Here is a 27,629-nt window from a genome sequence, read left to right as displayed (position 1 = left end):
ATCCATAATCATAACGATATATGTTGTATTTTTTCTAAATAGTTAACGCAAAGTCTAAGTATTGACTGAAATAACCTTATACCAGGAAAAGCAAATGAGGAGTCACAGGATTCATTGTTATTGCACATTCCTCTCTAACAGCACATATGACCCACAGTCTATAGGCTGTTATGTTTTCTGCTCTCATCATTCCATTAGTGTGTCCCATGGCATCCAATCAGCTGCAGTAAACAATGTATGTCTCTATGGAGACAGTCATTCACTAACGCATTTGTTTGCTGACACTTTACGACATCTTTAAACAGCTCGAGAGTCCCCTGGTGGTCACCTGGAGAACAATTTTCTCCTCCCCACAGCATAAAACAACTCAGTGTTTGGAGTGAAAAAAGGAAAGAAAAAAAAGAGAGAAAGAAAATAAACGAAACCATTTAATACAATCTCAATACTACAGTTTGAAATATTTTGTATTTATCTCAACACTGGTTTAATTGGCCGTTATGTCCCATAAGATGCCATTTCCGTTTTCTTTTATGATTTTATGACTTAATTCTGTTTTAGTTTTCTTCTCTTTCTATCTCTACAGTTTGCGCTATGTTTAAAATAATTAAATGTTTACTTGATCTTGTTCTGACAGGCAGCATGGATGTAAGTACCTCATCAAATTCTCAGATATCTGCACTGGTAAGACTTACACATGTCATTCTCTCCATTTTTCCATCTAAACATGAGTGGTTACATCTTTGCTTGTGTCAAACTGTCATGTTTGCAACTGCAAGTTGGTGTCCTCCATCCTCTCCACCCTCTCTCTCCCTCGCATCTCTATCCTCGCCCCTGACCCTTCTCTCTCTTCTCCCTCCTCCCCCTGTCCTCCCTCTCAGCATTCTGACGCTCTCTGTGGCAGCTGCCCGTCCTATGGTTCTGCCCCACAGACTAACAGCCCCTGGCCACCCCTGCCTCCGTCTGGAACTGGTTTCCCTGGGTGGCCAGGAGAGCCCGCCCAGGCCGCACCGTGCTGGACTGGCCAGCCAACCTCACCCTGCTGGACTGGGACACAACCAGCTCAGGTCTCCGTCCCTGCTCCTTTTTTGGTTCCCGCCCCGGTGCAAGCTGTATCACCAGCTCCAGTACCAACCACCATGCTGCCAGCTCCAGCTCAAGCCTCAGGGCAGCCCTGCAACCCTTGTTGGCCAGGCACCGGGTGTCAGCCTTTTCAGCCGCCAGCTCCAATTCAAGCCCAGTTTCCTGCTCCTGCCCCGGCTCCGGCCCCGGCCACAACTCTAATCCCAGTTACAGCACCTGCTCCCGCCCCTGCTCCTGCTCCGAGCCCCCATCAACGTTTACCTGGGTGGCTTGCCCACCCCGGCTGGCCTTATAACCCAGGACAGTCAGGGTGGCCTGGACAGAATCCATATATGACGCCTATCAGCTGGCTTCCACCTACATCTGGATCACTAGTAAGTCAAATGCAAGGAATCTCACTACAATGGTGCTTGGTTATCAGGTTGGCTTATGGTCCTTCTCTCCCTTCTGTGCTGATCAGAGTGTTCCATACAACTTCAACCTGGCCCGCGGGGTGTATGACAAGATGATGCTGACCATCCAGGGCCACGTGAAACCTAATGCTAAAATGTAAGCATGTTTAAATGTACTCAGTGTCTTCCTGTGCCAATCTGTTTCGTATATTCATTTTTTCAATCAGCGTACATTCAAAATATGGAAGTCTAATTATCAAAGGAAAAACCGACAAATTAAACACAACAGAGAAAATACAGCATCAGTGAAAGTCAAGCTTTGGTCTCCTGCAGGTTCACAGTGAACCTTCTGAGGGGCAATGACATCGCCTTTCACATCAACCCTCGCTTCAATGAAGGGGGCAAGCCGGTGCTTGTCCGTAACCACAAACTTGGCGACCGCTGGGGCGCTGAAGAGAGGGACCTGAAGGGGCCCTTCCCTTTTGCCCCCGGGAGCTCGTTTGAGGTGAGTTTTAGAAAGAGAAACCTCATAGTGTATTCAGATGCTATATGTAGCATGCTAACATAATTAAAATCATTATCATGTACCTTCAAGTGTCAGCGTCTGTTGCCGTTAATATACCATTATATAATTACATTCAATTAACAGACACTACTAATCATTTCTAACCATTTGTCTGTGGTCAGAGTTTTAAAAGATATTGATGTTTCAAAGTTCCACACGTCAACTTGAACTGAGGTCACTTTCTCATGGTTAACGTCAGGGTAACGTTTGGAAAAGACTGAAAGGGTTGGAAAGTCGTTTGTGCAGGCGAGTCCTAGATAAGGGAAGTGCTGTACTGCAGGGAGGCTCCTGGAGGTCAGTGGGGGTCTCACGTTGCTCAATAACATCAATAACAATTATGCTTCTCCAGGAGGTGACTAATCTGAGGAAGCTATTTCTGTCCCTGATGTGTCCGAGAGTCCTCATGTCCGTGTTTACTGACAAAAGTAACAACCACTGTGTGTTTCACTGCAGTTTTAGATTAAAGTTTTACCGGATTTCGAATAATGAAAGAAAATCCTTAACTTTACATCATTATCCTGTTTTGGAATGACAGGTAAAATACTTTTCCAACATAACAACCGCTTAAAAAAGTGCTGTGATCATAGACTGTATAAAAAGATGGACGACATTACAGCTCCTAATAGTGACGCCAAATCTTGTTGATTGCTCCCTGGTGGCTGGCTGCAGCATACATCATAAGCCTGGCCTCCTCCATGTTTACAGATGGGGCATGGACAAAACCAAAAACTCAAAGTACATGTGAAATGTAGCACTCCCTCAGAACAAGATGGCAGTGCCAGAACATGAGTTATTTTGGGTCCATTTTTGTACAGTGGGAGGAAGTGGAGGCATTTGATCCATCTCTATATACAGTCACTGCCTGTGATTTATTTATGTTTTTTATATATTTAACTTGAGCACTGCATGCATGGTAGTCTGATAGCACAGTGTGTGTGGTGAGTTTTACATTGGTGGTGACCCGCTCCATTCCAGATGAAGATCCTGTGCACTCAGGAGGCGTTCAGGGTGGCGGTGAACAACATGCCGTTGTTTGAGTTTCGACACCGCATTAGGGAGCTGAACCGGGTCGACAGAATCAACATCCTGCATGACGTCGTCCTCACCTTCGTCAACGTCGAGACACTTCCATAGAAAACACGCTGTAACTCATATGCATGTATACGTGTACTGGCAAAAACAAGTATAGACGTAAGAGTGCGTTGTAAATGCAGCAAAAACACATATAGAGAAGGACACATAGAAATTTGCCCACACACAGGCAATTAATACATTGTAATGTGGAAACACTAAAGCTTTCTCTTTTTATATCATAGTGCTTAGAGATTGAATAATTGTGTGTTTTTAAGAATAATCACAAGAGCTGTTTCATTCTATAAAGTGCCACAATTAATAACACTGCTAACCATTTAGTTCACATAAAGCTTTTCATTATAAAGATGCTCCTGCTATTTATTGTGCACAATTGTACTATTAAATTGTCACTAATAAGAGACAATAAAACATCTATCAATATTGTCTGAAGACCACAGGATCTATTATGGTTCAGTTTTCTGTGGTTCTGTTTACTGTAATTATTCTTGGATTAGATTATGGCGGAGAAATAAACAATCAAATCCAACGTCTTCATTGTTTATTTTTTGTAAGAGACTTCTACAGACAGTGCAGCAGTTTGTAAGTTTTTGACAACAACATTATAAAGATCTTACTAAATCCAGCACTATGAGAACGTTCATACATGTACAGACAATAACAAATCTTCATTACATGACATACATTAAGCAATAACTGTATCAAAGGTTACAGCTACTTCTGTATTGAAGGAGACACTATTGGCAATAAAAGAGAATCACATGGCTAAATTTCCGTCTTGTCCATATCCTTCATCTGACACGTGACCTCTAACATCCTACTCCAGAGCTTCACTTCCTTTAAAGTCCCACTTGAACATGATCCCTCCGTCACAACCATCTGTTTTTATTATTGTATAAACCAAAGGGATTGTTGTTCCACAAGCAGAGCGTACCTGATAATGTGACTGTCCTGCAGTCAGCACTTTAGTCTTACTCTGTAAAGTGTCTGAGATTTACGATGTGGCTGTTTAGTGATATATACAACTGAACTGAATTCAGTTTGATCTGAATCAGTTTTATTCCAACTGTGCTCTTCATGTAACTTCCTCATTGCTCCTCTAGTATATCCCTCCATCACATATCGACTCATTAAGGTTTAATTAAAGTGGAAAACAAACTAGGCATCTTGAAAAATAAGGCAACATTTGTACTCATTATTTCAGTGCATGACACTCGTGATTTCGTACCAATTTCTTCAAACATAATAACATCTCATGAGTTTACAGTTAAAAAAGATTAAGTTTAAAAACATCTCTTTGCAAATAAAAAGTGTGCAATTCACAGTGCTGCTGAGTGTACATACGTTTGTTCATGTGTTGCATAGCATACGTCAGGTGTTAGTTCCAGCCTCCTCTCCACAGACCTCAGCAGCAGCTCAGCTTACTGCTCCAGCAGAGCGAGGGCCTTGTCTCCCTAACCCTTCACAGCCTGGTCCTGGTCCTGGTTCCCCTCGCACTAGGGGGGCGGCTGAAGCACAGAGTCCAGCTCCGTCTTCATCGTGGACATGGCCTCGAACAGGAATCTCCTCATCTGCTGCTGGTCCTCACTGGGCTGTTGGCCACTCTGTAGAACCTGGTTCAAATCAACCCATGGATTTAGGACCCAGACAGTGAGTGAGACAGACAGACAGTTTGGTGAAACAATCAAAGGATACATTGATTATGAAAATCAATAAATTGTCTATACATAGGTTGTCAAGAAAATAATATGTTTTAAGTTGGTTATAAAAATAATCAATAATAATATAATTGATATTAGAATATTTAATAATAATTTCAGGCCTACAGTTAAGATGAAAAAATGTATGCGTGATAATTAAAATGGATTTCTGCAGAAACGAGATGAACAAACATAACAACAGCAGCGTCCACCGGAGTTAAATTTCTAAAACAATACATTATAAAAATGTGTATAATTTAAGCAGTAAATATTTAACCTATACATGCAATTTATAACAATGAGAGAAACATGAGAGTGACAGGTGTGTAAACATGTTAACTTTCCCTCTTAACCATCACCATCTCTCTCGTTTCCTCTTATTTAATTGTGTCACACACAGACATGCACGCACACACACACCTGGACATACAGCACAGACACACTCACTGACCGTGGTGTAGAGCATGATGGTCTTGCTCAGACTGTTGTGAAGCTCGATAACCGTCCGCCTGCAAGTTTCCAGGGTGATAGAGTGATCTGTCGAGAGAGCAGGAGAAGGAGTCTTTCAGGTGCAGCGCGGCATGTGGCAAATCAGTGTGTGCACACACAGTATAGACATACTACGACACACTTCAACGGACTGCAGCAAGAGGCACGAAATGACCTCAGTAAGGTTCACCACAGAATGTTGATACTATTACATATATATGTATTTACTGAGTGAGAAATGTGAGGGAAACTGGGAGCATAAAATTTATGCATTATTAATTAATTTTCATTCTGGATGTCTCCAACATGGAAAGGATCTATCTTTTTAGGAAGCATGAATGTGCTCTATACATTTTAAGGAAATTAACGTTAATGTTTTCAAATTCTAAGAGACAAGTTTCAAGCCTATTGCATGAGATCTTGGTGTTTTTCTCCAGATCGATTTACATGTTTAGCAGCACACAATCATGTTTGCTCATATTTTAATCATCATCTCATCAACTTTTAAAGACACAGACAAAAAAGACGACTGAGGGATGAAACCAAATTTGCCTTCACGCCACTTTCACACCCGGTGACTTAAAACTTACAATTTGAGTACGTTTTAATCCCCAGTCAAGATGACACTCAAGGAATTTGAATTGGATCTACATTTCTAGGAGGAGTTTGTTAAACAACACAATGTGTAAAATAGCCACAAAATTCCAAAATGGCCAACTTCCTGTTGCGTTTATCAAATTGGTGCAGGGAACTATTTTTTCCCTCTTCTCATGATACTTGTGTGTAATCATTTTCGGAAAAATTGTTTAAACCCAACGGAATTGCTGCGTTTTAGGGGGCGCTGCTGAGCCTTTTTTCCCACGTCCATTTCAAATTACTCCAGCATACGTACAATTTCATCAGGCCTGACCCACCCGTGAAGGTTGGTGAGTTTTCGAGTATGTTCAGGCTATCATAAATGCAAATCATTTACCTGAATAGTCAAACCAAAAGCAGTAGGGCCTTTGCCCAGTCGTGCTCGGGCCATAATAAACCAAAAGAGAGGATGATACAACATAATCAAACTTCTCATTTGTAATAGCAGCACTGACAGAAGGAGAGCAGACATAAGTAGACTAACAGACAGCGGACAAGCAGTGTGAAAAAGAGGTGCAGTGATGAAGAGAAGGGGCATTTGCGACAGTCAGGTTAATAAAAGGTTAGTGGGGAGTCAGACCTGGCTGAGGGTCAGTGCTCGGTGTAGAGGCCTGTCCGCTCAGCAGAGGGCACTCTTCAGCCGCAGCCACCTGTCCAGACTCACAGGCACTGGGGAGGAATGAGAGAAATCTGCATCAGTTACTGTATTTAATGCAACTGTGACATGTTGAATTAGAAGAGCAAATAACGAGCAAAATCTGTAATGAGCTGAATTCTGCAAATACACAAAAGTAGCGAGGGAACTATAAAACATAAAACAGTGGTTATTGCATACTCAAACATTTTCCTCAAGTTAAGTAGTGATTCGGCGAATGGTCATTGTTGTACTGAATATAGTTCTTTGTACTTTTTCTCTGTCTAATTTCACTGATTGCGTGTGTATGTATATGTTTCTGATAGTATGATTTTCCCATCAACCTGCCAGGGACTGTGTGATAAAAACTAGTCTGTATGACAATCCGGCACATTTACATGTTGGACTCAAATATAAATGTTATTTAATGTGCTTTTGTCCCTTTAAAAAAAAGATAAGACAAGCTCAAATAAGATTACAGTTACACTATATATAATTGAGTAAAGAAAATTCAGCAATTATCGAGTATTAAGTCTAAAAAATATAAGTGAAACTAAAAGTAAAAGTAAAGTACAAGTTTAAAACAAATAAAGTGTATTGTAGGCAAAAATAAAACCATAAAGTGTAATAAACACGTAGTGAAAGTGTTTTACCTCTTAGGAACCGAGCCTCCACTCTGCTTCACTGATAGTGAACTCGGCAAAGAAAGATCCGAAGTTAGAGACAGATGTCGACCTATTGCCAAAAATAACAAGATAAGCACAAGGCAACACATGTAAGAATGTAGTTATGTGTATATATGGCACATTACAGGATGAGGCTGGCTGTCTGACCTTGTTTGTTTCCTGGAAAGTCACACTGGGGGTCTCTGAGGCCTCCAAACCCACTGGTGCTCGGTTTTACCTCCAGGCAGAGGCTGCGTCGAGGGCTGAGAGGCTGCCTGGGCAGCGGGATGCGAGAGGGAGGAATGTTGTGGGTAAAACTAGCAGGTGAAACTGTAGCTGTACGATGGGGAGAAGTAGGGGAGGGACTTTTTGCCACAGGGTTCAATACGGATGACGATGAAGAGACGATAGAGGGGAAAGCAGGGATTGGAGAGGAGGTGAACAGCGGGAGCTCCACCTCCATCTCCCCCGATAGCCTCCTGCCCTTAAGGAAGGAGGGGGAGCAAGGCGGCGTCCCGCCCTGGATACCTTCCGACAGGGAGGAGGAGCGGCTGCTTTTGGCCATGGAGCTGGCTGTAGGGTTCATGTAGGAGTGTGGGGGCTTGAGTTTGGGACTCTCCCAAGGTAAAGGGGACTGGGGAGACTGGGGAGAGCCCGAGGAGGGTGAGGAAAAGTGGAAGGACGGCCTGGGGGTGTCTTGGTCCAGGAAAAGGTGCTGAGGTCTCTTGCGCAAGTCCTTTCGGTCGGTGGAGAGGACGGGGGAGTGAGGAGCTGGAGAAATAATGTTGAGGTGGAGATGAATTCGAGTTTTTATATATCAACTTTATGGCTTTTATATATAAATACATATATAAATTGTCAATTCTGTGTAATTATCAAAAGTAAAACGTAGGAAAATGTTATATTTCATAGTAGGACCTCATGTTCACTAAATTATTACAGAGACAACATTGTACTGTATTATCTTATATATTTTTCTACCCATGGACCACAGATGCAAATGAGCTCCATAACCAACTCTCACTTAATGGTTGCGTCGCGCAGGATCCCTGTTAAATACATCAGCTAATAAACCAAACTCAAATATAAAGTATAAATGAGTTAAGTGAGGATGGAACGTACCAGCCGAGGCCAGGTTCTGAGTAGACTGTGATTTCATCAAACACGTGCTTCTGTCCAGCAGGAGCTGAGCTTTGGGTGGAGGAGGGTTGGACATCCTCCACAGGTGGGACCTGGACGTCTTCGTCTTTTTGGTTCTGAGGGTGGGAGTGCACTCCTTCTCTGGAGCATCGGCCCTGCTGAGACACGGCAGCTTTAAAATCACTTCTCGCACATTTATCACTCGTCACAACATAACAAAAACAAGCTGAAGTGAATATCAGTCTGTGCTTCATTTTGATGATCTTCTCTCTACCAATGATTTCTAATCATTTATTTAAACAGAGTAGCCTTCAAATTGTACTTTGTGAACTTTTAATTTATAATTGATTACTCTACAAGGCAGCCCTTGTCTAAGATTAAACATCTTTCAGATCCATGTCTGTATTTCCTCCTTACTTTGGCCCCTCAGTCCAGCTAGGGGACACTGGGGTCTGGTCCTCCATGTTTCTGCCTGGACCATCTTCCATCAAGGGGCGTACTTTGGACACAGGAGGCTTGGTGGAGTGGTTGCTCCTATTTAGACAGAAATCATGACAGGGTTAGAGGAGCAGATACACAATATAATCTCCTGTTAAATCAATAGTTAGCAAAATTACGTTAGGATCCATACTACTCTAATAAATATGAAGCTATGTCTACGAGCTGGTTATTCTAATGCACCTGAAACAGTTCATTAATGTTACTTTTTCAAATCAGCTTTTAGACATTTGATTATACACATAGATTTTTACATTCATTTTAGATGAATGGTTTTTTTTAGCTTTTTGAGAAAGTATCTACAGGCCTTATGCTACACAGCCTATGTGGGCAGAGCCAGAAGACAGATATCAGCTTACAGCTAACATGGCTCTGTGTAAAAAAAGAAATACCCATCAGCTCACTAGTTAACACATTAAATCATTGAATCTTTTTTGTTGTGTTTGTACAAAAAACAAATTGTATGTCTTACAGGGTTTTCAGAATTGGCTAAGACCAGTTGCCAAGCAACCAGCAGAGACTTCATTAACTTGTGGATGGATGTTGTTATCATCGAACAGAGCCAAGCTAGCTGTTTGTCTGTGGTTCCAATCTGTAAACTGGCTGCTGGCTGTAACTTCACATTTGCTGAACTGCATTGACATGGCATCCATTGGATAAACACATTTCCAGAAAATATTCAACCATTTCTTAAATTAAATAACATTTCACACAAGTGAATTCCAAACACTCCTGCAATGTTTCATACCAAAATTTAATTAGTTTTATTTGTTTAGCGCCAAATCACAACCTGCATTATCTAAAGGCACTTCACTTAATGAGGTCAGGACCTTACAATATTATAAGGAAATACAAAAGTTCCCACAACGAGCAAACGCTTGGTGATGGCGGAAAGAAAAAGATCCTTTGCAATGCAATGAAAAATGCAAGTAAACATTTTTACAACCTTTAGGTCATCCAAGGACCAAAAACAACCCAACAATGTTCTCTCACACAAAAACACCCAGAGAGCCTTTAACAATGTCTTTGCAAACCGACAGCCAGCTGGATCAAGAGGGTACACAGATGGTTTAGCAGAGCAGTGTGCGTGAGTCCACATGGATCGGTAATTATAGCTGTGAGTCCACACTGGTCTGAAGTGGTCAGCAGTACCTGTTATTATGTCCTCTGGCCAGGAAGCGTGAAGACATGCTGAGCCTTGGGACTCTGCTCTGCTCAGCTGTGGACAGACAGTGGACATTAGAATAAAAACAAACAAAAGGAGAAACATAGAAATTGGTAGAGAAAGAAGAGAAATACCCAAGAAAGACAAATCTAAAGTAGAAGGAGAACCACCAGACTAATCAATACTGTGTGTGTCGGTATTAGCACGTGTGTGTTTGCCCTGTCTGACCCGTGCTGCAGCTCTCTGCCAGAGTCTCAAAGTTCTGCTTGAGGAAGTCATCCCGGCTGCGGTCGGCACTGTCGGTCACCGTCCTCAGAGCCTCGTCCATACTCGTCACTTCTGCCTTTTGTTTCACTTCCTCCCTCTCTTCATCTTCCTCCTCGTCGCAGCTGTCCGGGCTCAGGGAATCCACATCTGCAAAATCTGAGGACAAATAGAGATGCACGTACCAGATAATCCTTAGAAACGGCCAGTCAGAACTCTGAGGCTTATGTGGTAGAAACTTATTATCTGACATATTTCTATCAGCAAAAAAAGTCTCTGCAACTGCAGGGTCTATATGAATAATCGTGGTGTCTTGTGCGATTTCTGCAGAGGTGTAAGAATTTGTATAGATGGAACTAGAGTAAATGAAGATGGAACGGAACATAGCTGAAAAATGTAATGTTCGTCTAAACTGTTAAAGTGAATATCCTCTATGGAATCATTTAGTTGCAGCCAAAAAACCCTCTGATAATCCACAGCAAAACATCTGAAAACTACCTGTGCCAAATTTAATTCTGATAAAGGGAAGTATAGCAGAGTTAAAGAGGTTTTAGAGAGATATGTACAAGAGATATGTACAAGCTTAATCTGTGTCATTTGAGATTTCTCACTTTAAAACTCATTTACTTTCTTTTTAGTAAATGTAGAGCATGAACAGCTGACAGGCACAGTCTTTTCTGATACTACCACTAGGGGGGGCTAAAGTCAGAAAATGTCTAACTGTGAACAGAGCAATAGCTTTGAATCTTAATTTGTGGTGCTTTGTGCTTTTATTCAAGGGAAGATGAGTTAAGAAATGGCAGGCTGCACATCTATTTAATTGTTTTCCCGGGTTATTTTCCCTCTTATTGTGTTTGCCCTCACCATTCAGGACTCCATCCAGGCTGGACTCCATGTGGTCGAAGCCCAGGGAGCAGGCGCTGTCCGGGCTGCGGCTGTCCTGGCTCTCACTGCGGATCCCTCGTCCTTGCATCCTGCGGTGCTGCTCCTTCACTATGTAATCACTGACGTATGAAAACACAGAGAGGTGGAAATAACAATGAGGAGAAGAAGAGGCGCGGAGAGGGGGGGAACAGCAAACTAAGAATAGAAAGGCCCTTTTGTTCTCTCTCACGGTCACTGGGATGAAAACAGTGTGTGTGCAGCAAGCAGGGATTTACCTGCCCTGAAGACTTGTGCTGTCCTCATTGTCCTCGGGGTACAGCACTGCTCCGTCGTTCCCCTTGATGCCCTTGGACGCGGGTGAGGACAGCCAGTCAGCATGTGGCCAGGCCGGATGCCTCTTGGATCTCTCCTCCAACTGCAGCAGCAAATGAGGAAAGGTGACTTAGTGCAGCAGAGCAATTACACACATACCTCTTTCTTTTCCTCCTGTACGTGCATGCACACCTTGGGATCCTGCAGATTGGACGTGCTCTGTCTCACTGGGCCGTGGGGGCTTTTCTTGTGAGACAAGCTCTCCAGCTGCCTCAGGTCCAGCATGGATTTGACCATCAGCTCCAGATTGCCCATGCGATGAGACCATTGCCGGCGAGGACGCTTGGCAGGGTCCGGGGCGGCCTGGTTGACGACTGCATGCTGCGAATGAGACAGGAGACCATGACCTTTGTTGTTATAAGACAGGGCGGAAATATATCACACAGAGGTTCCGGGAAATGAAAATGAAAGTTTGATGGTGTATGTGGTGTACCGTATGGTGCCCTAAATTGAACTGCGTATTTCAGAATAAATTTCATATCACTTTTAAAGACTCAGCCTCCACCCCCAGCACATCACAGAGGGATTAATCTCATGTTTGGGGGAGATAAGCCTGAGATCCTTAAGCCACTTCAGTCCTCCTAAAGTCTTTATAAAGAAATGGTACACATCAGCTGTCCAGGCTGTATTAAAAATATTCTGTATATACTTAATACATATTTATACTCAATATTATGCACTGCTCATAAAACAATTAAGCAGGGATGGAGTCAAGGGTGAGTTGTGTATTGTGACTTAATGTAATTAACATTGAATCATAACTAAATGCACTGGAACACACACACACACACAACCACAAACACACACACACACACACATACACACACACAAACACACACAGAGGACTTTTCATTGACTTAATTTGACCTTGCTTTAACCTTACTTTTTCACTGAAAGATAATGATGGAATAATTTTGAATTTGCAAATACAATACTATACACATTTAATACTTATAAACATGCATCCAAAGTTGATCTTATTTATACTGATACTTTTTTTCCCCATTGAATATAATCACCTACCTTTGTCTGCTCCCACTCCTGTCCTTCATCTGACACTCCTGATGTATGGAAAAGCACAATCATTGAAAGTTATGAACAATGATGACACCATGATGCAATTTTTGATGAATTTAGCAATTTTTTGCAATGAATTTAGATTTTTTAAATTGTCTTGCCCTCTGCACAGAGTTTAAATAACAGCACAATAGGGCGTGTGCTCACTAACACGTTTGCTAGAGGACATTCCTCTACTCAGTGCTACACCCTGATTCTTATTCCCTTGATAAACAGTTGGATTAGAGTCTCAGATCGTACCTGTGTCCTCCTCGCCATGGCTGCTCTCAGAGGAAGTCGTGGTTGCGCTGTCTTCAGGGTCATTGGGGTCGGCAGCGTCCTCCGCCCCGTCCTCCCCCTCAGGCTCGTGGTCACTGTCTGAGGACATGGCGCCCAGAGTGGGGGCGCTGTACACCTCCCGCCTGCACAAACACAATTGGAGGGCAAGAGAAAAATATGTGTAAAGTGGCTGCTTTATGATCAGTACTAGAACAAACGTGATCAATGAAAAGGCCTCGATGGCGGCGTGAGTCGTCACCTGAGGCTGGTGGTGGCGGGCGGCGTGTTTGGGTTCGGCTTGAGTTGAAAGAGCCGCTCCCTCATGCTGATTGTTAGCTCTGGAGCCAGTCGCCAAACAAAGATACAGCTGGGAGATAAAAGCATTCAGGCATTAAAAATTCAGCATTTCATTTCAGCTGCACCAGTGAGGAAACTGTCTGCAAACACATTTCCTCACTCATTTCCTCCTGCAGCAGAGGTTGTAGATGATATTAATTTGGGTGCAGCTGTCATCCTGGGTACAATCTTATTCTACTGCACTGAAATTGTTCATACTTACGCAGCTTATTGTTGTCACAGCTCTCAATTCGAAATATATCACTAATGCTATTCTTTTTCAGAAATATGACATTATTCCAGCTATCAACTCGGTGCTGGATTTTCCAGTAGAGCTACTACACACAAAACTGTCTCTCACCTGTCACCTGACACAGAAATCAAATGCTTGCAGTCGTTGGTAAACTTCATCCCTGTGACAATCTCTGCAAAAAAACAAAGTTATGGCTGGTTAGTTATTTCATTGCCCCCGGCTGTGTCGGGCGTTGCATCCTATTCCCTGCTGCTATAAAATGTGTAATTTACTTTGCTCAGTTTGGCTGCATGAATTGTGCTTGTTTGTTTGTGTGTGTGTGTGTGTGTGTGTGTGTGTGTGTGTGTGTGTGTGTGTGTGTGTGTGTGTGTGTGTGTGTGTGTGTGTGTGTGTTTGTGTGTGTGTGTGTGTGTGTGTGTGTGTGTTCTGTTACCAGAGTGTCCAAACATGGTGGCGACACACTCCCCAGTGTAGAAGTCAAAGATGCTGATGTTTTTATCGGAGCAGCTCGTGGCCACGTATTGACCTGAGGGATCGATCTGCACCTGCCGGATACAAACACATTCTATGGTCTATGAACTGTGTGTGTTTGTGTGTGCGTTCATGTGTGCGTGCGCGTGTGTGTAAGAGATGAGTGGACAGTGGAGAGAGATGTTACCCTAAGCAGACTGCCATCTTCACTCAGCGATCCTTTGTAGAGCTTCTTCTGCTTGCCACTGCTGATGTTGAAAATCCTGCAGGCAGGTGAAAGAAATCTCAAATATATTAAAAAAAAAACTTTATAATAAGATGCATTTCCAGTTTCTATAACCTCCATGTCCTTCATGCATCCCCATGCACACACTCACCGGACGCAGCGATCTTGGCAGCCGGCAGCAGCGTACTTGCAGGTGGGGTCTACACCCATGTCGTACAGCGTGGCCTTGCTCACCATATGGTGGGAGCGCTTGAACTCTGTCCCTCTGTCCGTCTGCAGAACAAAGAGAAACACTGTCAGGTCTGTGCAGAGGAGGAGGGAGGCTGCAGTAACAGCATCAGAAGAAAAGATGCAAATGAAACATAAAGAAAGTGGGATGTTAAAACAAATGAAGTCGAGAATGACACTTCCACCAAGTCCCAATAGTCCCCTCGTGAAACCACATTTGAATTAACCAGATCTAGATTCTTATGTGGGTCTGCACCACATTTCACACAAGCAAAAAATGTTGACCCTAACCATGATGCGGATGGGCACCATCATTTATTGGGTTTTCTAATAAATGACCATCAGAAACCCTTCCACCAATTTTCATGCAATCCAACCTCGCTCGTGAAAACAACCTCCTTGGTGGAGGTCAATAGAGACGTAATAATCCTTTCCTCCACTCTGTCACTGAACGACCCCCCCCTCCCCCGCCCCCTCCAGTCACCTCCAGTCTCTACATCCATCTCATTCAGATCCCCAGGATCTCTACATCCTGTTGACCAGCATCAGTATCAAGGGTTATCCTTATGTCACATGGTAAAATGGATTCTCATTTACATCTCAGCACTTCCTCTTTATTGTGCACATCAATAATATAATGTTCTCTATAATAAGTATTGTATTACTAGCGCAGGGCAGGTTCTAAATCCATCGTTTGGAACGGGCTGTTTTCTTGGCCTGTGGTGATGCAGCTTTCTTTGTGAAACTGTGAAAGTGACCTGCAGTAATCGAGCTGCTGCAAGTCCAGACCTGCTGCTGGACTCAGTCCACAGAACCCTGAAGCTGCTGTTGCTGCTGCACACAGAGCCGTTCACATGATTATTCAAAGTTCAGTGAAGCTCAGCTCAGTATGTAGAACCCTGAACCGGACAATCAGTTGTTGTTGCTGTCAACAACATCACTTGGGTTGATGAGTCCCAGTCGCTGCTGCTACGGAGCGCTGGTCACCTGTTTATTAATTTGTTTTTTAATGAAACAAATAATGTGTCCAAATCGCTACATATCCAAAACTGCACATGGTTGGGCATGTGTATTAAAAATACACATGCCACGTATGAAGTGGATAAGATGAATGGTTCTTGACGTATGCGTTCCACGTACAGAAAGGAACTTCGGGAATTATTAGATACACAAACATTAGACCCAATTAGAGTTAATTTTATTCTAAGCTCTTTAATTTAGCGTATCTATTTACATAGAATACAAAGAAGGCAGACATGGCCGCTGCATTATCTAAAAGGTGCAGAGATTAGTTGGAATAAATAGGAATATGTGTATCTTAGAAGTAGGAATATACACATACATGTAGTTGTTTTACTGCTGCATGCTTTAAAATGGATGTGTAGGAATGAATATGTATGACAATGACCCACTGTGTGATAAAATAATAAAATCGCTTTTGAAGTTTCTGCAATGGAGACCATTCCCATTAGGAATCCTTGAGAAATCACAGCACCGATGATGCTCACTGATGTTTTGCAGAGAGCACAGGGCTCTCACAGTAAGTTACTGACATGAGTTGTTTGTAAGTGTCTGGATGCTGAGGGGAGGTTCTGCTCCAACACTAATAAGCCACTGTTTATTGTGCTCTGCAAATCTTAATGTGCACTGACCTGAATTCTGTCTTAAGTTTAAGGAGATTGTTGTAACTTATGCAAGACGAATCAAACAGAAAAATACCACAGTGACCCGGGGAGAGAAAGCAGCATGACGTCTTCTTTATTGCTTTAGTTATACAACTTGTACTGCAGATGGTCTCTATGTGGTACATGCTTTAAGTTCTTTGTATTTACAAAAAGAGGCTACATTGGTTGTGTAACTCTTGTGCTGCACAGTGAGAACTCTCTTTGGCAAGAAAGCAGCAAAGAATACTGAACCTAGATGAGCTCCTCGCTGTGTCTGTTATGGTCAGAGGGAGAAACCACAGATAGGAGGCTGTGTTTTCATGGCTGTTTGACTGTCTGTTCACAGGATTGCGCAAAAACCACAGCTTCTATTTCAGTGAAGCTTGGTGGACAGGTGCCATATAGTCCAAGATAAAACGCGGATTCGATTAATCGGTCCAAGATTGTCTTTAACAGTGTGTGTTGTGTTTCAATTTTTTTATTAATTTCACAATGAATAATTCATGGGTTTTTATATACATATTTACAGCACTGTTTTTTATGAGTGTTTGTAATTTGGTGCGGATCCAAATCCAAATCTGGATCTAGCTGATTCATTAAATGTGGATTCATAAGAGGACTGCTGGGACTTAGTGGAGGTATGAGGTTCACTGAGTGCTATTCTAGTTCGTCTGTTTGTTAGTTAGCAGGATTACTCAAAAGCTACTGAACCATTTTCCATTAAATTCGGTGGAGGGATGGGGCATGACCCAGAGAAGAACCCATTAAATGTCTGAGCAGATACAGATTAACGGGTGGATCCGGGAATTTCTTTGCACTTTCTTTAGCATAGTAAAATTGGGTGTTTGCCTTGATGACTCATTTAACCCTGCTGGAGTTTCCCTCTCTACCAAAATGAAACAGTAAATCCAGAGAAACCAGGAATCTGACAGTGATATTAAAATTGCTGCGAGCCTCAAATTACTTATTGCTTTTAAGTGATGTGAAAATAAGATTATGTATATATATTTTTGGATAAATAGCATATTATTACTGAAGTTTATTTGACATATCTCTGCCAAGTCCCCTGCTTGAAACCACATTTAAATTCACAAGATCCAGAGTTCTATCTGGATCTGCACCAAACACATAAATATCAGTCTCCTAAATGTGCCAGGTCTTTCATCAAGGTCCATGAATTATTCTCTGAGAAATCAAAGAAACTGTCTTAAAAACATCAAATCTGTGAAAAGAAAGTGGAAAAAAACACCTGGATCTACCCTCTGACCTGAATCCACACCAAAGGTAAAGGGCTCTTCTCTGACCCATTGCATCCTCATTAAGTATAACTGATGTGAGCAGAGGAGATAAAGTTATGTGTGTATACTGGATGTTCTACAGCATATTCCACATGTCACAAGACACACATTTGACTGTTTAGATCTGACAAACTGAATCGTGTGTCCTACCTTGTGTGCAGTCCGGACGTAGATGCTCTTGTCTGCTCCACAGCTGATCATCCTCACCTTGTTCTCGTTGGCTGAGGAACAAGAATAATTAATTGCAGGACAACGTCACGCAGTTTTATTCAGTGGGGCTTAAAAAATACAAGCAGCCAAATGAAAGAGGGACATGAAGGAGGGAGATGAAAAACGAGGATTAAGGAAAGATTAGCTGTCAGATGTTGACAGTGTCTTGTGGGGCTCACCAGCGAAGCGGACGGCTGTTATGGATGAAGAGTGCTCGTCGAGCGTCTGCACCAGACTGTAGTCATCCTCAGCATCCAACACATGGATCAGACGGTCCCTGCTCGCTGTGGCCAACAGCTTCAGACCTGACAGGGAGAACTCTGTTAAAGCTAATATCGTGCACTCGGTTATTGCACACTAAACTCTCACTTCATTCAGTAGCACAGACACGTGAAGACACTGACCTGTTTCTGGGCTGCTGTACTCCAGACAGATTATCTCAGCATCATGGGCCTCCACCTTCAGAATCTCCTCCATGCTGCTGAGGTCATGAACCCTGGAGTTGACAAACACACGCACACACAATTTAAAGACATTTTCATAGGTTACCTGTCAGTCATTATCAGTCAAACTCTGGGAAAAGTCCATTGTCTAAATCTGTCCTACCTCAGCATGCCGTTGCGGTCTCCAGAAGCCAGGTGTTTGCCATCTGGACTGACACAGATAGTCCTGATGCCTGTCCTGCTTTCTGTCGCCTGTCCATCCCCTAATTTATCTGCATTCGTCACACAGTCTGCATCCAGTAATGCTGCAGTGTTTCCGTCTACATAGATTATATTCAGGAGATCCTGCAAAGTAGTAATGTACAGAGAAATAACTCATCATGGAGTTCTGCTTGGGGGAACCAGGGAGGACCTGGATGGGCTCCAGTATGTGGCAGCCCCCACCCTCTAGAACTCTGTCCTGGCAGAGGTACGCACTACTCTATCCCCAATATAACTATCATTATCATCATTATCATAATCATCATCACAGGGAAAATATACACTAACGAGATGTTATTTCTTTTGTATGACATGAGGACATACAGATATTAACGCCAAACTCACCTTGCTGAGGATGTTCTGGAAATGAGCACGGGTCAGAGACCAGTCGTCTATGCGCCACAGTCTGATGGTGTTGTCAGCCGAGCAACTGAGGAAGGCGCCCGATGACAAACCAGCCGCCACTTCCCCGGGAACATCGGGGAAAATCTCACGAGAAAAAGCAGAGAAGATGGGTTTGTGGAATATAAACTACAGGGAAGCTAAACGTGTTGAAAAACAATGATGTAATATACTTTTACAGTCACAATGGAGCATTGGCATAAACTGCAATACAGCAATTTGACAAAAGATTTTGCACCAGCATTTATTGCCTATTATGAGCAAGTTAAAATGTAAAACATCTATAAATACAACTTTATATAACTGATTCAATGTAAATATAAACAACAATATTTTCTATTACTTTTGCTCCGAATCAAAAGCTGAACATGATTCCTCTTGTAGCTGGCCAATCTACTTCCAGGCTTAATACTCTCTTAATAAGGACTTTCTGGAACGTCAGTGGAGAGAATTAGTGGGAAATTTACTTCTGGAACCAGAGCCGGGTCCCTGATATTGATCAATCCCCCCCGTTTCCCAGAATCAACAACCTAATCAATAACCAACATCCAAACTATTGAGCCAGGATGTGTCTGCATGTGTCGTTCATTTCCTCTTGGATGTTTACCTCCAGGTCCCAGACACAAGCAGCATGGAACAGGGCAGAGTGCACCTTCCCCACCCTGCTCACATCTCTCACATCCCACACATACAGGCTGTGGTCATTATACACACAGCTGAGCCAGTGGCCGAGGGGGTCGTAGGTCACCGAGATGGCTGCTGGGTAATGGTCATCTGCCTTGGTGGAAAATAGGTGGCTGGTGGGAGAGAGGAAAAGGTTCTTTAAAGATCATGGAATAACAATATCAGATATTTTCTTTTGAACCATCAATAAGGGAGGGCTTGGACTGTGAAATGGTGCAGCTGGAGACAGGAAGTGCTATAAATAGAGAGCGTTTGATCCCGCAGTGGATCGCTGCCAAGGATTGGCCGTGTGTGTGGCTCCTGAGCTCTTCCTCACCTGGCCCGGGTGATGGCCGAGACGTCAGCGCGGAGGGGGTGCGGCCGGGGCAACGTGCAGACAAAGTGCAGGTCAGCAGGGCTGAAGGCTCGCACCGTTCCTTCAGCGCAGCCACAGAAGATCATATCCTCGGACAGGGACAGAGACTGGGCAACACTCGTCTGCAGGGCATCACAGAAAAAAGTAGACACATCAGATCGATTTAGAAGATCTGTTATTTACAGATAACCACCGAGGAGCAGGGAAATCTGTCCAGAGTAAAGTGAGACATGTAAACTGAGGCTTTTAGTAACAATCAGCAGGACATGGAGTAATAAGTTGCAGTTTGTGGAGATTTACTCATTTAACCCCAAAAAAATGTTTGTTTTTATCCTTGAAAATAACAATTTATCTTAGGTGCGTTCCACAGGAGTCCTGCCTGTCGCTCATAATAAAGGTCCTCGTGGAACATATCCTGTCCTTGGTCCTAATCTGTGTTTGATCCTCCGACAGAAGGCAGGAGCAGCGGCCAAACGCCTTCAACCTCACCTCTTAATGAAACACCACAGCTGGACACTGACCATACACATGACTGGTACAGAGCTGTAATGGGTACATACAGCGACATCCTCTCTCTATAACCCTCCATTACAGTGGAGATGAACTGCCTCCCCAAAAACGTTTAATTTAGAAACAGAGAGGGTCACAGGTGAGGGATCCCTCTTCCAGGACGGACAGACGTGCAGTAGATGTTGTGTGTATATCAACAAAAATCACAATATTTTCAACTCTCATTAGAAGGCAGTGTCTAACATAAATGGAGAGATGTATCAAGCTGGAGAGAATAGTTGTACTAAAGCAAAGGTGCTTATTGACTTTGATTAATCAGTGTTGTGTATCAGCAAAGATAATGTTTCCTTGATGGTTGTAGTGACACAGCCCAATCATTACCATCCCATTACTGTCTTTACAAAACAGGACCAGTATCTAAACCACATGTCACTCACATGCAGGTCCACCCACTTGTCCAGCATCCTCTTGCTGTTAAACTCGCACAGCAGGCCGGAGGAGGTGATGCAGAAGGTGGAGTCCCACTTAGAGCCCCGCCCACAGGCCACATCGCAGAAGAAGTTGTTCCGCAGCTCTCCCAGCAGCGCCGAGCGGCCCAGCAGCGGGACGGGAGCGCTGGCCTGAACGCCACAGAAGGAGGAGCGTTAGCAGGTAACACTGTGGTAGTTACTGCAAAGAGCTTTCCCACCATAGACGGTACATAAAGATGGACACACTTCTACAAATTCACTCATAAAACACAATATTTTCCTTTATAGACAGACAAAAACATGGTCCGGGAGGATATAGCCCACATTTCTGTAGTGATAAAAGATTTTAGGTTATCCGTCGCTTCAGTACCTTGCTAGCCTTGCAGTGATCCAGATACCAGAACTTGACGTGTCTGTTCCCCACAGTCACAAAGTAGGAGCTGTCCTCAGAGAAAGACACACTCGTCACTCTACTCGACACCTTGTTGGCTGCGACAACGACGTCTTTCTACAAGAGAACACACACACAACGATACATGTGACAGTCACACAGACGTTAAGAGGAGCTGGCTGTGAGCTTAAAGGGAGTGTGAAGTACCTTCCACGCCCACACGTTCACCAGCATGTCATGTTGGTTTCCCACGCTGACGATGTGTTTACTGTTGGGGGAGAAGGCCACGCACGAGACGCCATATTTGTGCTCCTGGAGCGCCGCCACCTGTCGTCGCTCGGCCACGTCCCAGAGTCTCACTGCCGGTAGGTGACCACTCTGGGGAAATGGAGAGGGACGTGTTGATATTTGATCATCAATGAAGAAGGAGCTTAATGTGTGTATCCATTACATCTCTTAAAGATGATTTTAAAGTTTTTCTTTCCTATAATGTGTCAGTGTTTGTGTATGTAAAAGTTCTGCAAAGTTAAAGAGCCAAAGTCCTTGATAAAGGGACACAAAAAACACTGCCCCATCAATGCTGCTGCAGATACTTCCTGTGAATCTGATGGCATCACAATGATCCACATTAGCATAACGCTCACCTAGCTAGTCTGGCCCGCCCCAGAACAAAGACATGTAAAGGAGGGACTTGGGCCATCATCTCCTACTCATGATGGAAGCAGTTGACTAATCATAATCATAATAACAGAGTGCGGCCAGCTGGCCAATCAGAGCAGACTTGGCTTAAAGAGACAGGAGCGAAAAACCAAGCGTTTCAGACAGAGGCTGAAAAGAGGGACTGCAGCATTGGACAGTGTGACGTTTTTACAGCTTGTAAACATTTTTAATTGATAATCTAAAATTAAATTCTGAACCTATAAACATAATATGTCACTTTTAAGTCACATGTTCATGTACATCAGGATTTAATTGCTAATTTGACGTTGTCAACCTTTTGGTGATATTTCCAGTTTACCACATCAGCCAAGCTTGACAACTTTTTTGCAATATTAAGAAGGTTCTTCTGGTGTTTCCACACAGTTTATAATGTGCATGCAAACAGGTAGAAACCCACTTATTAACTATGTGGGTGCGGCGCAATAGTAAAAAGGTAATAACACAAATTTAAAAAATAAACCTGAATATGTTCATGCTATGGCTCCTTTAAGTCCTCTGCAGCAAGATACAGGCAGCAGTCACCTGTCACTGCAGTCTATCCAGCTCTCTGAGAGATTATCCTCTTTGTCCTCTGACCTCTGCTCACTGCACTTGTCCCTCAACCTGCTCACATTATTCTCCTCTCGGGATCACAAGGTCAGCAGGCTATTTGTGTCGCCTCTTTTTTTAATATGGTGGAAAGACCTCTCCAAGGTCAGTTACTAGGTGAGAGGAAAGGCAGCCTAGAGGATGCTGGAAATGGATAACGCTCAACTAAAGGCAGCGCAGCATCCAATAGGAACAGACAGTAAGAGAGAATAAAGAAAGAACGATGTCTGCTGTCAGCCTGCCCTTTATGTAAAGGAGCCAGTCTTTGGTTTCTTATCAGATCATTCAGGAATATCTTAAACTCTTCTCCTCTTGCAGGAAAATCCTCGAGGGGAGCTGAGATGCTCAGAGGCTTGATCACAGAAATACAGCAGTCAAAATAACACTATTGGCCATTAAATGAGTACAATGAATATAAATAAGCCGTGGCCCTGTCTGAACAACGCCTTCTCAGACACTAAGGTCACTCAATCAATCAATTTTTATTTGTATAGCCCATATTTACAAATCACAATTTGTCTCATAGGGCTTAACAAGGTGTGACATCCTCCGCCCTTAACCCTCTACCCTGAGTCTACAAAGTTTCGTAATTGGTTGCAGGACAGCTTGTCTTCTGCGTATTTGGTTTTTGAATTTTGGTCTCTGCCGTCATGGCAAGTGCAGCGTGCTTATCCACTTACACAGAGAAGGCATTCATCGGCTTTGATTCGCGGAAGGGAGGGAGGATTAAGAAAGCATGTTGTGTGGAAGCACATTCTGTAACACAGTGGGTCAGGACGCTTTGATGACAAGACACATTAGTTTTTAACTTGAGGAAAACTTGAAAACCCTGGATACCTCATTATCATCCCTGGTTAATAATCCAGAAGGCCTTCGTCCTGCTTACACTGTGGAACCTGGAAGGATCTAATTGGCTGAAAGCTGCAGTAAATATCTAATCTATTGTGAACACTTATCCTAAAGTCAGAGCCCGTAAAAACTTTACTGCAGGGTAATTTATCCCCTTGTGTTCATTCGCATTGCAGACAAAAGCCAATTGTTGGCAGGTCCTTATCAGGGGGTTTCCAACCACGGTGGTGTTGCAGTTTCCTGCATATCATCGATAATAGAATTCAAGGAGTTCCCAAAACAATAGGTATTGCTAATCAACTGTTCTCGGGGGTCCCCTCTCAACTCGGGCAACTGCCTACTTTTCCCACCCTGTTGCAACGCCCCTTCCTGCAGTCAAATTCACCAGGTGAAGGCCTTGGTAAAGTAACGTAAGGAAGGGCGAGTTTGATCCAGCACTATGAGCGAATGCATAGTAAAACAATGTTGACATGTTAGAAGACTCACCTCTCCTGTGACCAGGTACTTGCCATCAGGGGAGAAGGATAGAGCTGTGATGGCCTTTCTGTGAGTGAGAGAGAGAGAGAGAGAGAGAGAGAGAGAGAGAGAGAGAGAGAGAGAGAGAGAGAGAGAGAGAGAGAGAGAGAGAGAGAGAGAGAGAGAGAGAGAGAGAGAGAGAGAGAGAGACGTTTATGTTCTGCTCGACTGGGACTTTACAAAGTGTAACGTGTGTGACTGTATCTGTGACTCACCTTGAAGTGTTGATTATGTGGTGCTGTCTGTTCCTTTTGGGGTTCAGTAGCACAACCACACACCTACATGTGAGGAGATCAAAAAAACATATGAATCCATATAAATATTGCAGTTGGAACAGGTTCTAAAAATTCCTTAACGTTATATATATTGAGGTTAGTATTTAGTATAAAGGGAAATTTGTCATCTTTCATTGTGTTCTCAGGAAACGCAAACACTAAAACACAAAATAACAGATTATTAAAGTTGAATGAACGCACACTGCATGGTACAGATTATACACTGTGAACTTAAAGACATTTAAGCTCTGATGTTTACACCGGAATCCAGACAGCATTACTGTACCAGCAGGTAATCTGTACACAAGTAAACCAGAGTGTACTGTTTATTCTTCTGTTGACACATTTAATAATACTTTTGATTCACTAATGAAGTGTGCTTGAGTTAATTAATATTACAAACACTGCTGCAAAGGCAGGTCAAAGAAGGCTGAATGTTAATTAGAAGCATTTATGGACTTTAAAGCAAAGTAGCAAAACTGCACTTCAAAACACATCAGATCACATCATGTGGAAGTATCATTGAGCAGGATCCTGTCTGTTCCCAGTCTTTATGCTGAGATAAGAACCAAGGGTTAGAGCCTCAAACTTAAAAAAGGCCGACATGAGAGCGTCTGATGATATGAATGTTTCAGAGAAAAAGTGATATCTTCCTTATTGGCAACACCTTGTGATTCTACAATCATTATCGAGTTATTCATTTCCATAATCAAAAAGATGAATGGCGGAAAAATGCTCAGATGAATGAATCAAGGTAGAATGAATGACCCCTCCTGACACGGTAATAAAGTAAACGACTCTAATTCTCCTCTGTATTCCAGCCGCTGAACGTCTTATAGAATTAACACAGCGTTGCGACACAAAAGAGGCTCAGGGCTCAGTTCTTTATGGACCCTCTCTGCTTGTTCTGAAACCCTCACCCTGGTGGTGCTGCAGCTCCGAGGCCCCCCGAGCATCGTGAGTGTCAATGTTTGCACAGAATAAAAACTACACAGTGCTTTGTAGATCAGTGTATCACTGACTATCAGAGGAACACTTCCTGAGGAGAGGATAATAAACTGCTGTGGAGCTTCTCTGATGAGACGGCCCACAGAGCTCTCTTCCTCAGTTCCTCTGAGATAACACACACACACGGATATATGCACACTATACATCTGTGTGAGGTAGATATGATAAGGAAGCTGTGCATGGAGGTGTTGATAGGTCAAAGGTCAGATGCTTAGATAATGATCGGCCTCTTACCCAGCAGGGTAGGCCACTAGCCCAGAGTGGGGGTCACAGGCCAGACCACTGTTTCCTGAAGCAGTGACGCCCAGAACCTTCTCCAACGTCACCTGTGGAGACACAAAGCAGCAAAACACACATTCACTATACCATTTACAATATTTTATATTTTTCTTCAGTGAGAGGGAAGAGTAGAGCTGGTTGACATTGGGATAATTGCAAGGCAGCAGGGATGTACCTAAGCAGCTTCGTCGAGGAGTGAAAGACAGAAATAGACTGCTGCTGTGTGCTATTGTGTTGTGCAAAGACGATTAGCTTCATGTTACCTGCTTAAATCAAACCACTCAGTAACATCTCCAAAACTCGGACTTCCCCCCGTTGCTTATAAGATACAAAAAAGGTATTATCTCTCTACTTATCTCTCTAATAGTGTCCTGGTTTAAAGAACCATTGATGTGTTGGTTGCTGGTGTGAGCAGACCTGCTCAGGCACTTTGGATAATGCCGACTTATTCTCCCCTTGATAAACAAACAAGTGTCTGACAAACAGGCTAAACAAGCTGGCAAGATTCACATGCAGCAGGGGGCATCTCCTTGGTTCCAAACTGAAGCTTTGGACTGAAGTAGTCTAGCGGCACGATTCAGGAGGTCGGTGGTTCAATTCCCAGCTCCTCCGGTCTACATGCCGAAGTGCCCTTTAGCAAGATCCCTACCCCTTAATTTCTTCTGCAACTGCTCTGTCAGTGTGTGACACCAAACAACAAAGCTAAGCATATAGAGGCACTGTGTGAATGTGTGTGAATGGTCGAATGTGACTTTGCTATTTAATATGAGCAGCGCATGTATAAGCTCAGTCTAAATTCCATTTGAAATATTAATATTATAATTTCACCCTTTTTTGTAGAGTAAGAAAGTAAATGAAGAGTTTGCAGTCAACAGAGGATGCCACAGCCGGCTTGGCGTGTCATGTCTGTGTGTGGATTTATAAAGCAACTGTTAGTGTCTTTGATTCGTCTGGAGCCACAAATTAATGTACCTGATTATTATAATCACAGAAAATGTTTAAAAGCAATATCAGATACTGTCAGGCCAGAAACACAGTCAAACTAGTGTGAGCTTGTAGTTTCTATATTGCTCTTATATCATAAATTAATAGTTTTCCTCAGTACCTCTTTCTAAATATACAACTTTTATTATACCCTGCATCTGAGAACACATTTGGGGTTGGCTCAATAGTAAGTTATCGTTCCTAAATGTTTAATAAAGTTGTGAACAGATTTTTAGTCCATTTATCTCATGTCAATTATATTTTACTAAGTTGTTCTTGGTAAAGGCCTTGTTGTTAATGTCTCATATGATTCATAGATATGATTTGATTGCCATCAATAATGCCATTAGCTATGTTTATTAAGGAGGTCTGATTAGATATTTTCCCTCTGCAGCAGCATGTAAGTACAGTTGTTCAGTTATACTGTTGAATGTAGCAGGAGGTTTGATTCTACAAATAAAAGAGACGCCAATTGCGTTAATAGTCATTATAGAAGTGTGTGTGTGTGCGTGCGTGCGTGTGTGTGTGTGTGTAGATACGCGCCTTGCTGCTGAGGTTTTCTCTCCTGTTCTTCTTTTGCTTAGTTGAGGGAGAGCGCAGCAAATTCCTGAGGCGACTTTTGATCGTGAATCCATCTCCTGGCATGTTGTCTGCAGACCCCCACCTCACACACACTCTCACACACACTCTCACACACACTCTGACACACACTCTCACACACACTCTCACACACACAGCTGAACCTCCACTGAGACAGATCCACCACCAGAGGAGGAAGTTAGCGAGCGTGCGTAATGATCCTCCGAACCCTCCACAGGAGACGATCTGTGGATCTCTTTACGGAGTTGGACACTGCTGTCGGGACATGGGGACACTGATCGCTCTTCTCTTCTCCTGCAGCTTGTCTCTGTTAATCCTCTGGACTGCTGCTGCTGCTGCTGCTGGAGACGGGTGCTCAGCCTCGGTGCGTTTCGCGCTGTCTTTTACGCACAGACCAGGATCCAGGAGAGGCTGTTTGTTTGCCTGCGTGTGACATCACAGCCTTAATCTGCTCCGGTCTCATGATTAAATCAATGATTGCTTTTGTTGCAGTTCGTACTAATTGATTTAATAGGATTAAGCGGAGACTGTGGACTCTCTGCGCTGATTGGCGGATGTTGAGGCACCACTGCTCTTTGTGTTCTAAGCTGATTGATTATAGGTAACTGATCCATCTTGTGCATAGTTCAATAATACAATCATAATTATTATTTAATAGAAGCAAGAACTAAAATTACCATTACAGAATCTAATTAT

The 27,629-nt window shown here is 43.1% G+C and overlaps 1 protein-coding gene and 1 pseudogene across 1 annotated transcript; one reads left to right on the top strand and one right to left on the bottom strand.

Annotated features, from left to right (window-relative positions):
- Positions 1-639: 639 nt before the first annotated feature.
- LOC133024929 (galectin-3-like) lies at positions 640-3,171 on the top strand. Its single transcript, XM_061092095.1, has 5 exons — positions 640-681; positions 879-1,454; positions 1,541-1,629; positions 1,806-1,977; positions 3,013-3,171. The coding sequence occupies exons 1-5, from the start codon at positions 640-642 to the stop codon at positions 3,169-3,171; spliced, it is 1,038 nt and encodes a 345-aa protein (XP_060948078.1).
- A 1,277-nt stretch (positions 3,172-4,448) lies between these two features.
- Positions 4,449-26,978, bottom strand: LOC133024901 (mitogen-activated protein kinase-binding protein 1-like; annotated as a pseudogene).
- Positions 26,979-27,629: the final 651 nt, after the last annotated feature.

This window comes from Limanda limanda, chromosome 18 (assembly GCF_963576545.1).
Source record: "Limanda limanda chromosome 18, fLimLim1.1, whole genome shotgun sequence".
Classification (NCBI taxonomy): domain Eukaryota; kingdom Metazoa; phylum Chordata; class Actinopteri; order Pleuronectiformes; family Pleuronectidae; genus Limanda; species Limanda limanda.
Note: the sequence above shows the minus strand (reverse complement) of the source record. Positions and strands in the feature narration are given on the sequence as shown.